The sequence below is a fragment of the Penicillium solitum genome (genome assembly GCF_028829755.1).
Source record: "Penicillium solitum strain IBT 25940 chromosome Unknown utg000001l_segment0_segment0, whole genome shotgun sequence".
Lineage (NCBI taxonomy): Eukaryota > Fungi > Ascomycota > Eurotiomycetes > Eurotiales > Aspergillaceae > Penicillium > Penicillium solitum.
The window spans coordinates 6775752-6790997 of NW_027072121.1; the positions used below are offsets into that span (position 1 = coordinate 6775752).

Here is a 15246-nt window from a genome sequence, read left to right on the forward strand (position 1 = left end):
AACTACAGTAAGGAATGTTTAGAAACATATAATATCTGGCCCGAGGCCGAAACATAAGATTTTTGGATATGTACAATAGCCACCCGAAGCGCCGATGCACCTAATGCAGTATTTAAAGAAACATCGCTTCAAAACATTTGAAAATAGCAGCACGAAAGGGAAAAAAAAAAAGAGAGAGAAATTGAGTCTAAATGCTCACAACTGTCGTCGAGTATGGTCATGGCTGGTGGGGAAGAGCGGCAGCGAAGGATCCACAACATCATTATATGGTCTCCTGGCTGCCATCGATATGTCTTCGTCACTGGGCGGGGCAGTGACCACGCGCTCGGGATGGGGGTGGCCTTCTGTATCCTCCTCGCCTCTTGCGATCTTCTCAAGGGACGACAACTCCGTCGTCGTTCCGGTACGAGACCAGCGGAAAGAGTCACGGTCGTCGCCAAGAGGCTTGTACTTGGTGTCGGGCTTCTTGAAGAAGATGGCGTAAACCATACCAACCAAGAGGTAGATCAGGAGCACAAGAGTGAATACCGCATTCAAGATGAAAAAGATTACTCCCAGGACACCGGTCATGAGCTCAGGTTGATCGAAAACATCCGAGAAGACAAGCAGGAAGATCGTATTCAGGCAATTGATTACTGCCATTGTGATTGCAGTGACATTTGCTCCCTTGCTCATGAATGGCTTGATGATGGCGGTTGCGAGCATCATGGAGAGTTCCAAAATAAGAAGAACGATCGACTGTGCGACCGGTGAAGGCTGAGCGAAGGCGATGACCATTCCCTTAACAATGGTGTAGACCAAAGCTGGCACAAGGAAGTAGTAGACCGGAGCGCGGTAGTAGATATACAAGAAACCCCACTGGTTCAGCGTGGCAGGATCGGAATAGAGTGTGTACGCGGGAGTGTTGTGCTGCTGTTTCGATCGCATCGCGCGTTGGAACACTTTGAATGCGGCAAAAGCTAAGACGGCGGTCGTCACCAGCCACATCGTAATGGCCAGAACAATTTCGGCGGCCGAGTCCCGATGAGTCAGTTCCCAGAGACACAGAACACACATCTGTGGGTACCCAATGCAAGCCAACCGGAAGAAGGTATTGCGGAGGATGGTTTTCCAATCCGAGGTAACACTGATGGCGCGATTCAATTTTGGAAGCAATGTCTGTTTCTTGGCTAGAACAGCTCGGACCAGCAGGACCAGACCTACGCAAGCGACGACGACTGCGGTGATGAAGTAGAAGAATAGATATCCAGTCATAAAGATGTTGGACAGTTCGATGGAATCACGAATTCCAACTCGTTCAATACCGCGAAGAAGAATTTGACTTCCTTTCTCCGCGGCTCTGCGATGAATCGCGGAACGCTTCTGGAGAACAACGGATATAGAACTAGAGGATGCCATCACGCTCGAGGGTGTACCCCCGGTGGCGCGTTGGAACCAGGTCGCAATTGTTTGCAGAGCATCCGATTGCACAATTCCTAAGCTCCATTGCATGTTCTGAGTCCATGATTGCACAAAGGGCGGTAGTTTCGCTGAACTCATCCCGGCCATTGCCTGTGTTTGGATGAATCCGAGAAAGGCAAGCGATCGGAAAGCAAGATGGGTTGCCGTGTTCGAATGGCCGAGAAGCGATATGACCGTGGAGGTGATGAGACCAAGACCGGTTATGATGGCGAGTGTCCATGATACACCAGGCTGGTAGACTGATTTTCCATTGCGAACGCGGGTCTCCAAACAGGTGATCTGTTCACCTCCATTTTTGTATTTGAGCTTGAGACGAATCACTGCGTCGATGTCGGGGACGCTATAGGCGATCGCTATGACGTAACCGTTAGTAAGTGCCACATTTTCGGCGTCCCCGGGTCTTCGAAGGTTCGAAGGTTCGAAGCCCTGAAAGGTTTGTAATCAAGGGGAAGTGGGAAACGAACATGGTATTTGCGAGAGAACATTGTCACCCAATGTTTGAGTGATGGTGGGAATTTGTAGTTCGATGGCTTTCATAGGACAAAATACCGACAGGTCAAGAGTGCACGGATCGAATGTCTTGGTGAGCGCTTTGTATCCGTACACCAAGAGGTCGACATCAATCAGTACATCTCCGGCGACTTCAGAATAACCATCGAAGATAATGCTTATGGACTTGTTGGCTGGTGTGAATACCGCATTAAAATTGTTCACGGTCACTTCGGCACTGTCGGAACATTGTGTCAGCCCGGTGGCTTGGATGAGATTCTCTGCTTGTACAAGCTGAAGACTCTGGAGGACGAGGAGGGTGAAAGCTCCAAAAAGGGAGCCATTCAGCTTCATGACGACAAGAGGTGAGTGTAGAAAGAGAAGATGGGGGAGTATGGTTCTTTTTCTTTTCCTTGATTTTCCTGATATCATTCAAAACTCCACAGTACGACGTAAGCGCTCAGTGGATCCACGAGATCGTCCAGGGTCGCGCAGTGAAACAATCACACTCAGGCAACCATCATTTTTATAAAACAGTGGATTGAACTCCGTATCCGTACCCCGTACTCCCTACAATGGAATCATGATCAACAAAGCGGTTCCCCTGTTCCCTTGGTTATCCCAGCCTCTTGCCCCTCTACACTGCCCCAGCCTCCCAAAGAGTCTAGACGATCATGTCGATGACTAGTGAAAATCTCTATTTCGGCTTATTCTCGCTATTATCCAGATACAAGGTCCGGGAATCAGCTAATGCAACATTGAAAAAAAAACTCTAGGCCGCCACCGGTCAGGCCCAAATTAGTTCCGCAAACAGCCATTTTACAAATTCCCGAGATCAATATCTCCTGAACGTCTACTATGTTGTATGTATCTCAGATCGTTACCGTTGACGCATTCCTCGGAATCACTTGGCTTTGAGTTTATACAACATGGCGTTCGTCTGTTCTTTCCGCGAGCTTCCAGATTGTCGGCTGATCATTCCCCTTTCAGGAAATCTCAAAGGATCTGATTTCCCCCCCTAAATTTAGAATGGGCCAACGATTGCGTTTTTGAAACCATTTATGTCTCTCATTGGGTAGTCTAAGACTGGTGCCAATGTCTAACCAATAGAAATTATCTCGCATCATTAACTTAATCAAGTTCACTGCCCCAGATTAGGAGATTATGATCTAGAGCTACGTTCATCATTTTACCAAGGTTATGGAGACAACCTTAGAAGCCCAGACTGCGATGGGCCGTGAAAATTGATTGGTTATACTCCGTACTCTTTGGTACATATATTTTGAGACCCCGGATTTCAATCAACTCGGGGTTCTCCCATACATCACCAACATCAAAATATTCCAGCCACGCGACGCAGCTTTGTTTCCATTTCTATTCATTGATCCATCAGACTTATCAGCTGACAATCCCTGTAATGATCTCTCGCATCTACTTGAATATACAGAGCAAAACCTGGCTTGATGCTGCATACAACTTGATGAACCAAGACGGTACATTCAAAAAGAATACACTATAACAAATCGCCATACTCTCAAGTCAGCGGTAATTGTCATTAGCGACAGCTTCAAATATATGTACCGGAGAGATTGAGAACCACGAATCTTCAATATCATGTGATGCTGATCTATACTCTGTAAGGGCATCTCCAGGGCTCGTGGCATGACGTAGTCACCAGCCACACCCCTAGAATGGAGAATGAACGGCAGAGAAAGGACGATCCGAGGAGCTATTTACGCCAGGTGATATCATATGTAAACGAGCGGACGGGAGTACGATTAAATCTTACTTGGCTAGCCAACTCACCATGCATGCTATCCATCCCATCAGACCTGTCATCGGCCAAGCGAACGAGGAATCGCCACCACAAAATCATCATACATGCTGTCATACCAATGGATATATCCCATCTCTATCATACATAAATCCACGCATCTTTTTTCCGTCTGATCGTCAAATCAAGACCCCGCCTGAACATCAGACCCGATGAGTCGTGTTTATTCCCGCGCGAGCATGTAGTGAAATAGGCGTGGTTGCAACCAGAGCGCTTTGATTTATCGCTACTCTCAAGACAGTGCAGCAGTTTTGTTGTAGATTTGTGTTAGTTTATACCCTACATTGCGCGTGAGAATACGGAGTAGGCACAAAGTTGTTCAAGAAATCAAGTGGCACCCAATATTGGGGAGCAAAGATCTTCCGGTCTTTTTGCTGGGCCGGGCTGCCACCACGCAAAGACGGGCGGATAACTTGGCGAACTACTCAAAACTGGGTCAGCATACTAAAGGTGGTTCCAAATTGAAAAATAACTCGATTAAAATGCACACTAGTCTATGTAGCGTCTATACATCGTGATCATCTGTACAAGGTCCATAACCAACTCTATATATTTCTCTTTCGCACCCACATCGCTCATTTTTGTCTCTCTTCATCTTAAGGTGTAGGAGCAACTGAACCGGTGTTCTCGTCATGGTACGACGTCTCCTTGACCTCGTAGCGGAACTGCTCCTCCTCTTCCGCGAGAGCGGCCTTGAGAATCTTGTTTGCTCTCCAGACGGGTTTGCAATCAAACAGGCGGTCGACCTTTTCAAGAGGGATACCACTGGTCTCGGGGATGAGGAAGAAGGCGAAGAAGAATGCCAAGAATGACAGCGCAGCGAAGAAGAAGTACACGCCGTAGTGCATCTTGGCGAACATTTGCTCGGTGAAGCGAGAAATGAGGAAGTTAAAGAGCCAGTTGCTTGCAGTCGTGGCAGCCTGAGCCAGGGAACGGAAATTGGGATCGAAGAATTCCTAATAGCTTGTTAGGAAAAGGTTCAGTTGAGGGTGGTGATAAGCAATGACTTACGGAATTGATAACCCAGGGGGTACCATTCCAGGTAGGAGTGTAGACTGCAGTCCATAGGTAGAAGAAGAAAATGGCCGCAATGCCTCCACCATTCAGAGACGTGCTGGGGTTATCTTCGGGTTTGACGACACAGATGTAGGCACCGATGACCCACATACAGATCGATCCAGTCACGGCACCAACAAGGAGCAGATTGCGCCGTCCAAATTGATCGACCAGGAACAGGAGCCACACGAAGGTCATAACAGCCTTAATAACACCGAAGATACCGGTCATCAGGTTAACGGTGTTGGAGTCGACACCAATCTAAGGAATATAAGTTAGCACGATTAACTGACCATTGGAAGATGAAGCGCAATCATACAGATCTGAAAATGGTAGGTGAGTAGTAGTTGATGGCATTGATACCAGAACCGTTCTGCCAGAAGAAGAGCATGCAGCCCAGCATCAGACGGTACATGACGCTCTTGTTGGTAGCGAGAGCCTGGAAGGGCTTCCAGAAACCAATACCGATAGAACTCTTCTGATGCTCAAGGGCCTGGTCGATCGCAGCCACCTCTTCGGTAATATACATGTCGTCGGCTTCTAATTGGCGGATCCAGCAGAGATTTTCCATCGCTTCGCGGCGACGGTCCTTAAGGAACAGCCAGCGAGGGGACTCCTTGATCCACAAGGCACCCACGAAAAGCAGACCGGATGGAACAAGCTGGATAGCGAAGGGAATGATCCATTGCTCGTGATCTTGAGGCATGTGTTGCTCGACACCATACTATCATATCTAGGTTAGCTTTGCACCCAAAGATCAGCGAGAGACAGGGAGACATACATTAATCCAAAAACCTAACATTCCGCCAATCTGCCAGCCAAGCTCATATAAACCGACGAGCCGTCCGCGGATGGCAGGTGGCGCTAGCTCGGAAAGATATATGGGAATGATATTTGAGGCTACACCGGTACCCACACCGGACAGCACACGACCAGCGTAGAGAATGCCTAGCCCTCGGGCACTGTTGGCACCGAGTTGTAGTCCAGCTCCGACGAAGAATACGGTGGCGGCAACAGCCAAACTCCATTTGCGGCCGATGAAGTGGCCGAGGGCGTAGGTTCCCAGGGCACCGAAAAAGGCACCGGCAATGAAAAGTGAGACGATGTTCTCGCTAATTAGACTTCGTTCTGTGGCAGACATCTCGTCGAGGCTGAACTCCTTCATGAAGGAGGTGAGTGTGATAGTTGTACCGATGAAGGCACTGGTATAACCGATCATATTGGAACCACATGATGCAATGCCAGCGAGTGCGTATACACGCCAATTGTAAACGGACTTGGGCGTTGGCCGATCCTCAGCAAGTGTGAGAATGCCCATGGCTGAATAGGTGACAGCTCGGGCTGTGGGAAGTAGAATGGGAGGTTAGGGTGAGAAGAGCAAAAAATTTGCTCGAAGGCAGATGGGGAAAAGAGAGAGTCAGGATGTGCTAGAACGGGGCCCTAAGTAATACCCGCTATCCCAATGGACTGTGGGTGTGGAAATACCCCAACTAAAATCCCCACAGCATATATCGCCTAAAACCCCATAGACCGGGGCAATATAATATGGGGTTCAAGCGTGAGGCTACGGTACGGCGATGATTACAGATGCATGAAGCATGTCCACCAGTGGGAAAATTGGCCGGGGTAGCGTTTTCCCCGGAGGAAACGTTCAGCCGGTAAATAAGCTTTATATAGTGTCTAACGTATATCAAACTGGATGAGATCACAGGGAGGCTCTTGTTTCCTCCTATTCGAGAAGGGTTCCGTAGGTGTAATAGATGGTAAGCATGTTTGTGGCATGTACTTTTGCTTCTGCACTAGAGAGGAGTCTTATGGGTTTAGCCGTCCGAGTATGTATATTGAATAGGGGCACCGGTGAGGCCCATCGCCCAGTGACGGATTATCTTCTCTCTATTTTTGGCGGAATAGTAATACAAGCTGTAGCAATGGAGAGACTGGCATATCGAAGTCCCGCTTGTTAAGTGAATACCCCATGATCTGTTTCCCCGAATTATTGCAGAAGCAAAAACATTTGCCTATAGGGGGAGAAACCCTTAACCACGTGTGGAGCCGGAGTTTTGCCGAGCTCTCGGGGAGGCAAACAATACCGCACACCGAATCACGGCAAACGGAAGAAGGGGTAAAAGTCTGTTTAATCCTTGCCGACTTCGGCACACTAACCGAACTAAGCTAGACAGATATACATAGAAAAAGAAAAAAAAAGAAGAGTTTTCAACTGTATTGGTCCATACTGTCTTACAGGAGGAATCCTTCAAGTCGCATAATGACTTGTCCTACCTGGAATCCCACACTCCCACAATATCCCCCGGAAGTGGCGGCATAAACCCCCCCACGGGCCCGGGATAGTACATCTGCACTAAACGTAATTCCGGGGTCTACATCGCAGGGGTCGTCGGGCCCGGATTACCAACAAATAGATATATAGGCGAATGTGCTGATCCAATAAAATTAACACGGTTACTACATAATCCTGATGTTGTTGCCGGTGTCCAGGTAGTATTCTAATGACAAGAAGTTTGGAATTATACAAGCTCTTTTCGGCCCGGCTCCGGCTTGGAAGGATGCCGTGGCATACCGCCGAGCCTTGGTACTCAAAAATGCACTTTACCCGGGGATTTATATAACCCAACTTGTAGTGTAAAATACTTCTTGGCATTAGTCTAGCGATATTTCGGGGGTTCAAGAAATTGTGCTGCTGAATTCACAACTTATCGCTCAATTGATTTTCCCAATATTCTTGGTAAAATACTTTGCTGTGCGTTTGTGGGTGCGCGTCTTCTTGGATCCCAAAGATCCACAGACGCAGGCAGGGGGCTACGCGGCGTGGGGAATGAAAACGTATGGTGTATTGTATCACGGATTATAAGGACCATGCTCAGTTTGACCCATCTTTCAGAAATCAGACCGTTACATACCTGAGGCCTCTTAGAACAATGCGGAAACCCCAGTCTTGGAGTTTAACGATTGGTATATCCTAGTAGCCCTACATTCGAATTCCCTCGAATTGCCTGCCCTGTTGACAGCAGCTTTCAAGACCAAACCCGCCGAGTTCCGAGTTCAACAGAGCATCATTCCTCCTGTCGGCTACAAGACCGAAGCTTGAGTTGGTCCATGCCTGTATGGAAGTCACATGTTGCCCATAGGGTGGCACCCCGGAATAGTGTTTGGCCATGCAGCTTACGCGGCGGCAGTTTCCAGATTAGTCGGCATATAAGACCCTTTTTCATTTTCAATTAAGCCCTTGGCACGGCTTGGAACTAAACTTGTAGATCGATGTCAGCCCAGCTTGGAAGGGATGCGAGCAGCATGGATTTTCTCCTTGCTTTGGTCCCTTGGTCGCTCTTTTGGCAGATTCGGGGTATGCTTCCATGGCCGTGACTCACTGCGCCTGATGCAGTCACTGCATTGGAGGAAAATAATGCCAAGAAGCTTTCGAATTTGGGTGATACTAAGAATATCAAGCTCCCAAATGTCCAAGGCAGCTGCAAAGCATGGCGGACGGAAAACCACTCGGCAAGGAGACTCAACTGTTCTGTACCTATTTCGCTGTTGTCCAGATTGCGGATTATGGATGAACGGATTTTAACATGGGTGTTCTAACGTGACTTTCGAGGCAGAGATAAAATTTGGGGGCCTTTTTGTTTTACGCTCCAGAGCTGGGCGAGAAATGCGAACAACGCGTCACGATCGCGTTCAATATGGACATGACTGCGAAGCTTTTTGACGTGTAAAAAATATTGTGTGTATGGTCTCATACACGATGATTTTGTGGAGAGATCCAGAAAGTTCACAGAGGGAGGACCTTGATGGTCAACGAAACTGATGATTCGAAAGTGATGCTGGATATCGAGATTGGAAGATCGGCTTGCTGGAGGGACCCTGACTCCTGTCGTATCAAATATAGCTTGCGTAGAAATTGACCGTAAGTCATTGTTGCTTTTGATTTTGGAAAATTCCAAGTTGGGAAAGACAAATTGGGGAACCTGAGGCAGAATAGTTGCCTGAGGCAGCAACACGTGCCATCAACCTTTGGCGCTTCTTCAAGTCACGCTATGTCAACATGAACCGCCTGTATCTCTTTGGACCTCGAACACTTGATCTTAAAAGAGTGGCCGACTGTCTCGGGAATTTTGTGGATGCGCCGTTTCCCGGATCATGACCACATCTAAAGCGGGGCATTATTTCCAGGCGAGTCTTATCGGTTGAAGACATGCGAATCTCAGCGCGTGTCTAGTGATTCGAAACACGGTGTGAGAATCATGTATGTTTTCCTAGGTTGTTAGATCATATAGCTACATGAGCTAACTATGTTTTGAAAAACCAGCAGCAAAGCAAACATTGGAAGAAATAATTGAACGCCTTATCGCTCATCAAGATGGAGAATCGGGTGTCTCTCGGCTCTATCCAGAAGGCCGTCTGGGACGGGCGCTTGCCACTGGAGATTGTTCTGGCTTCATCAGAAAGTCGAACCTTCGACAAGACGGATCCATATCTTGTATGTTGTTCTTCAAACACTTTATATGCACAAATGCTGAACTCAGTTGCTAGATCGCATATCCGCGCATCTCATATCTTCCCTCGTTGCTACCCAAGCTTCGAGCTTTCTTCTCAAATTTTTTGATAGAGCCAAACTCCCAGTCTCATGATGGCTGGTTTGAGTTTGAGGGGGTGCCTCTGAAATGGCACTACCCAGTCGGACTGTTATTTGACCTCTATGCAGGAGCAGACCCGGCCTCAAAGACCGCCAGAGATAACGAGTCCCTTAACGATGGGTCATCGCTGCCCTGGCGTCTGATATTGCACTTCAGCGACTGGCCGGATGACCTTGTTCGCCTTGATGCTGATGGAATGGTCATGAACGACGCCTTCATAAATAGTGTGAAGGAGGCGGATTTCCTACGAAATGGTACAGCCAAAGGCATCATGAGTCTCTCAAAAGAAGACTCATCAGGGCTTTGGAATGCCGTTCAAGAAAGTGAGTCGAGCATTCTGTGTAGAAATTTCTCTGCTGCATCAATGGTAGAGACCATTCTAACGCGAAGAAACACAGTCGATCTTCTTTCCTTTCAGCGCATATCAAGTATTCTTCTTCCTCAGCTCTCACAACCTTTCCGCAACGTCCCAATCCGGATTTTTCTACCACTCCCACTAGATGCCGAGTCCTCTTCCCTTAAAGTGGTACAATCGCCACTTCCTCCTTCAATGCCGGCATTGAGTATGCAGTCAAGTCAAATATTGAGCTCGCGGAGCGGTTCGACCCTCCAGCCTCAAACGGTCGGAACTGTCTTGCACACATTGTTACCAAATCTGTTTCCCAGTCGGAGAACCCCTGTCCTTGCAAAGCCCGTGTTACACGGTGCGGTGATACCAATGTCTGCTCCGATCGAAGAGGTTGTGAGGAGCTCTTCGTATGGAGATGGCTGGGCATATATAGTCGTTCGCATGATGGGCTGAACCAACAATATACAAGTGTTTTGTCTGTTTTACAACACACCTACAGAGCCTTTGCTTTCTCTGATCCGCAATATAGAGTTTTATATACATATGCTACTTATCTTCAAGAGCTACAAGCCTACTGAATCAGCGCGGGCAGCCGTAAAGTACGATTATTTAAGTTTTTCAAAGTTGCTCAAGGCTTGAACATGCTTTCTATGTACACACCTTGGGACCAAACCCAAAACAGGAAAAAAAGAAAATTTGAATGAAAGAAAACGGTGAGCCAACCAAGAGTAACGCTGGCGCTATGCATTCAGAGGGCGCAGGTGAGGCAGAAAGAGAGCAAAAAGAAAGACGAGAAAAAAGGCAGACAGGGGGGATATAAGAGTAAAGACAAGAAGAAATCAAAAAGCAAATAGCAAAACGTCGAATTAGTTGGTATGTATCTTAACAAGAAGACGAAACGATAGATGGAAGATCCATGGAAGTGGTAGACGCCCTCGATCCCCAGGTTGAGCAATCCTCGCCAATCAATGTCGACCCCGCTATCTCACCAACGTCAGATCCAATATCGACTGAGTCGATAGTTGTGGCTAGGCTCCTGCGCTGGTGTATTGCTGGCAACGACTCCAGCCTACCGGTATTATCAAACCAAAGCACACTGGCTGGATTTTTACGAGCCAGGTCTATTGCTGTCTGGCCATCTCCTCTGACTGTGTCGTTGGTTGGTGTTTCTCCAGCGTCTTTGATTGAAGGATCTGCGCCTGCATCCAACAGTATTTGGAAAAGATTGTGGCGGCCTCGTTCTGCAGCTAAATGTAACGGTGTTCGGCCGTCGGAAGTTTTTGAATCAAGCGATGCGCCATTCTTAATGAGCAGCAATACCAGTGACTCGCGTGGCATTTTGGCAGTTACTGCCATATGAAGTGCCGTCTCGGCCTTATAAGAAGCCGTCGGGGCATTGATGTTAGCTCCGTGTGATAGGAGCAATGAAAGGAAAATGGCAGTCTTTTCAGACAATGGGTCTGGGGAGTTGAATGCATTGATTACAAGGTGATGCAGAGGCGCCAATCCATTGCATGTTGTTGCATTGGCACTGAAATTAAATTCCAGCAGTGTTTCGACAATGTCAAGACAGTCTTGGCTGAGAGGAGGCGTGATGTGAAGAAGAGTTTCTCCCTTGGCAGTTTGAACATCAAGTCTTGCCCCCTGGTCTACCAGGAATAGAAATATTGCTTTGTTTCCACATGCGGCGGCTGATTGTAATGGCGTATAGCCCTGTGAGTTACAGGCTTCTATGTTTGCACCTTGCTCGAGTAGATGTGCTGCAATAGAAGTCGCGGATGGTGAAGTTGCACGGGCTTGCTTGTGAAGCAACGAGTCACCTTCACTATCCCATGCATTGATGTCCGCCCCTCCAATCACCAGAAGATCAAATGCGACCCAGTTACCCTCCGCCGCAGAGAGTTGTAACGCAGTAGTTCCCCGGGAAGAGCGGGTTTCTAATTGAGCGCCACGTTCAAGGAGAAGAGCCACTGCCTCACAATTGTCTGTTTTGCAAGCAAGTTGAAGGGCAGTCAGACCATCTCTGTTAAGCACGTTCACGCTAGCCCCCTTCTCCAAAAGGAAAGCCAGGATACGTGGCCGTCTCAATTCCACTGCCAGATGGAGTGCAGTGTTTCCAGTAACTGTGTTTTGAACATCCATGTCAAAACGGCTTTTTATCAGAAGTGGAACGGTTGCTTCATCATGGGTTGTCCCAATAGCTATCTGAAGAGCTGTCGCTCCTTGGTGGGTTGGTGTCCTAGAGTTGACTCGTCGGTGAAGCAAAAGCTTGATCAATTTCCGGTGTCCTTGTTCCCCGGCCATGTGCAAAACTGTTTTACCATTCTTGCAAGTCGCATTTATGTTGGCTTTGGCATCGAGAAGCAATTCAGTCATTTCTTCATTTCCTCGATATACTGCACAATGCAGAGGAGTAATGCCAAGTTGATTATCGCAGTCATTGATGTCGGCACCTTGTTCAATTAAACGATTTGCCTTTGCAGCGATCCCAAAGTATGCGAGCACATGCAGGGAAGTCCAGTCGGGAAAGTATTTTCCAAAACCCAACTGCTTCGGCAGCTCTAGTCCGAGAGTGCAAGATTCTGTTTGAGGGGGTCTTCTCCAGCAAAGTTTGTTTAAGAATGCTCGGATGAGAACTTGTGTCGCCTGTTCATCTTCGCCAACTTCGCGGGCGTGGTATCCCCAATAAGTTGTAGCATACTCTAGCAGTTTTCCACGGGGCTTGCGAGGACTTGTTCCTTGATTGATGTAGCAATCATCAATCACTTCATCTGGGGTTATTATTGAGAGACAAACATCTGCAATGTTTGTTTTGGCAGTTGGAAAGAATACTCGAGCTGCCGGTCCACTGAGGTATTCTTTAGCTGTCTTGTGAACCAAGTGGACCGTCCCGTTCATAGCGTCAATGGTCAGTAATCCGGAAGCTTCGTAAAGTATGGTATGCGCAGAAAAAGAAGATTCCTTTGAAGTGCCGTTGCCTTGTAGCTCAAAGCTTGCTGCAAAGGTTAACTCTGAGACAGTCAGAGGTCTCTGAGCATACAATGTCCAATAAAGACAACGACTGGCGAACGGGTTCTGGCTGACAATGCGGGTCATAGACTCGCCGTATGCATCACTTAAACTCTCGGGTAGGTGAAAGAGAGACCTTTGCAACAAGCTTCCATCATTGCATCGGGATAAAAGATCAATTTGCAGCCGGGCCAACAGGAATCTAAGCCGAAATTGTAAAATATTAGCAGGGAAATCCCTGAAAGCCGAAAACCAATATTGCTGTAAGGGAGGTAAGATCTTACAAGCCGTGTGACTTCTGAGCAACTTGCTGAATCACAGCAAACTTCAGCTCAGGGCCGTATTGTTTTAACAGAGTGCTTAGTCCTCCATCCTGCTCAATGCGGGAGCATGCGTATGTTTCAAGATCCCTACGGGTTGCCAAAACAGTTATGTGCTCGTCCTTAGGGGCATATTTTGCTTCTCGCGTTGTGACAAGAAGTTGTGCATGATCCGGGAGTTTTTGAAGACGATTCAAGATCCTTTCCTTCTCCACGTGCATGTCAATTCCATCGATGACGAACATAACTCGCGAGAATCTGTTGACCTCGGCCCGAATAGCATCTTGATATGTCTTTGCTGAAACTTTTCCCTCCGCGAAAGATTTGGAGTTGTACAATGACGCAGCAGTATGGGATGGCGTCCGTTTTCGATATACAAGCTGCGCAAGTATCTTGTCGAGGAAGCCCACAGAGCTTGCGTTATCATCTGTTTCATCATGACCAAAAACAAAAACTATTGCGACATCTGCAGAAGTGAAGGCATTCTGCAGGCTGTCAATGATGGTGGATCTAGAGCTGTGTTAGAATCTCGATGTTAATTCGTTTTGTGGTTGACTCACGCGAGGAAAGTCTTTCCAGCGCCGGCTGTTAATCTGGTTAGCTTTGGATTTCGATCTCGGTGCATCATTTCGAGGGATTAGGTACCTGGTCCAACGCAGTAAAGTGTTCTGCTGCAGCCAAAAAGCCACTTCGTGTATGTATCGTTGTTGAATATCCACTCGCATGTTCCTTTTTGCCGTCTATTGCAGAGGTCTGCCAGCCTCATGAAGCTCTTGGTGGTCATACGACTCGTGATATTGTGATAGTCCTCCGCTTTTGGTGTGCTGCCTTTTATTGAATCTGAAAACCTGAGGTTCAGCCAGAGAACCAATGTAAGGGACATACAATACTTGTTTCAACTGACCGGAATCCATCTCGTAGAATTGCCGGAGTACACCTCGGAGTTTTGTCTCGACTCGGGACTTCTCTCTGTGTAAAAGAATTGAGCTTAGTCTTGTTCTGCAATCCAGGACAGTGTAGGGATCGTTAAGGGCACTGGGTATCACATACCGAGACTCAGGTTGCATGGACAGAATCATCATAACCTTAAAATGCTCCAACCTGGGAATGAAAGTGTTTTCCAACAAGCGCTTTCTGAAAGATCGAGCGCTGATGCCACCCGGCTGGAAATATATTTCGATTGACACAATCGTCGACTCGAAATAACGGGTGACTTCGTCCAGGTTACGCAGACGCGATGGATCCACGACCCATTTATCCTCCGCCCAGTTTAGTTGATCTTGAAGTCGACACAGCAGATCAAGAAGCTCACACATAATCAACATAGCTCGCTGTGCGCCTTCTTGGGATTCTCTGTTTCCACCTAGGCAGCGCATGACTGCGCGGATGGACCGAGCAACTCGGGCAAGGCGAACCCTAATCACAGAGCGATCGATCATATTGGGAGGCTTCATGAACAAGAAAATAGACTATATATCAGAGTAATAAAAAGGCCAAGGGTGACAAACTCGCAGGCAGAGATACGGAATAGACAGTGGAAAGAAAGTGTCGTCTGAGGCACGCGGCGGAAACCCGGGGCAGGGTGTTAATTCCATGGAATTGTACCACTCCTAATGGAGTTAGCATGTGTTGTTGGACTTGGAGGGGCCGAGTGACGGACCCCTGTATGAACTGTGATAAAAAAATGTTCAAGGAGATATGGTAGCCAAAGGGAGACGTTTCTGTACGCTGTAGCGCCGACGCCCACTAATGGCGCGACATGAAACATAAATCGACGCCGCTACTTCGTATCGCAAATAACTGTAGCCTATGAGGATAAATTTTATTATTTTTTTAGGTCAAAGCAAGCAACACAACCTGAGCTGAAGCCACCAAAGCAGTCCTCGACAAATAACTGGGGCGGAGCGGCGTTAGTGCCTGCATTTCAAGCCTTGTGTCTTGTCCACAGGGTGAGGGGTTCCGTCCACTAACGATGGTAGTTTAGCCGCTGGGATCTGTGATATGTACCCTTCCATGCATATCACACTTCTGACCGCCACAAACGTCGAAATTGTAGAGAGGTCAAGTTATTAA

The 15246-nt window shown here is 47.6% G+C and overlaps 5 protein-coding genes across 5 annotated transcripts; 2 read left to right on the forward strand and 3 right to left on the reverse strand.

Moving 5' to 3' along the window:
- Positions 1-49: 49 nt before the first annotated feature.
- N7455_002580 (transient receptor potential ion channel family protein) lies at positions 50-2720 on the reverse strand. Its single transcript, XM_040953425.2, has 2 exons — positions 1926-2720; positions 50-1814 (listed from the first exon to the last, which is right to left on the reverse strand). Exons 1-2 carry the CDS (start codon positions 2380-2382, stop codon positions 196-198), a joined length of 2076 nt encoding a protein of 691 aa, XP_040816357.2. The 5' UTR covers positions 2383-2720; the 3' UTR covers positions 50-195.
- Positions 2721-4380: 1660 nt separating this feature from the next.
- N7455_002581 (sugar porter family MFS transporter) lies at positions 4381-6158 on the reverse strand (the record flags this gene model as incomplete). Its single annotated transcript, XM_040953382.2, has 4 exons — positions 4381-4740; positions 4796-5101; positions 5160-5564; positions 5622-6158. 4 exons carry the CDS (start codon positions 6156-6158, stop codon positions 4381-4383), a joined length of 1608 nt encoding a protein of 535 aa, XP_040816334.2.
- A 1958-nt stretch (positions 6159-8116) lies between these two features.
- On the forward strand, positions 8117-9002 carry N7455_002582 (uncharacterized protein; the record flags this gene model as incomplete). The annotated part of the gene is made up of 3 exons (XM_065604309.1): positions 8117-8201; positions 8241-8434; positions 8841-9002. 3 exons carry the CDS (start codon positions 8117-8119, stop codon positions 9000-9002), a joined length of 441 nt encoding a protein of 146 aa, XP_065462800.1.
- A 216-nt stretch (positions 9003-9218) lies between these two features.
- On the forward strand, positions 9219-10297 carry N7455_002583 (autophagy protein 5; the record flags this gene model as incomplete). Its single annotated transcript, XM_040953200.2, has 3 exons — positions 9219-9338; positions 9392-9818; positions 9894-10297. 3 exons carry the CDS (start codon positions 9219-9221, stop codon positions 10295-10297), a joined length of 951 nt encoding a protein of 316 aa, XP_040816250.2.
- Positions 10298-10726: 429 nt separating this feature from the next.
- N7455_002584 (NACHT and Ankyrin domain protein) lies at positions 10727-14612 on the reverse strand (the record flags this gene model as incomplete). Its single annotated transcript, XM_065604310.1, has 6 exons — positions 10727-13055; positions 13138-13683; positions 13734-13758; positions 13819-13997; positions 14059-14142; positions 14224-14612. The coding sequence occupies 6 exons, from the start codon at positions 14610-14612 to the stop codon at positions 10727-10729; spliced, it is 3552 nt and encodes a 1183-aa protein (XP_065462801.1).
- Between the last annotated feature and the right edge of the window lie 634 nt (positions 14613-15246).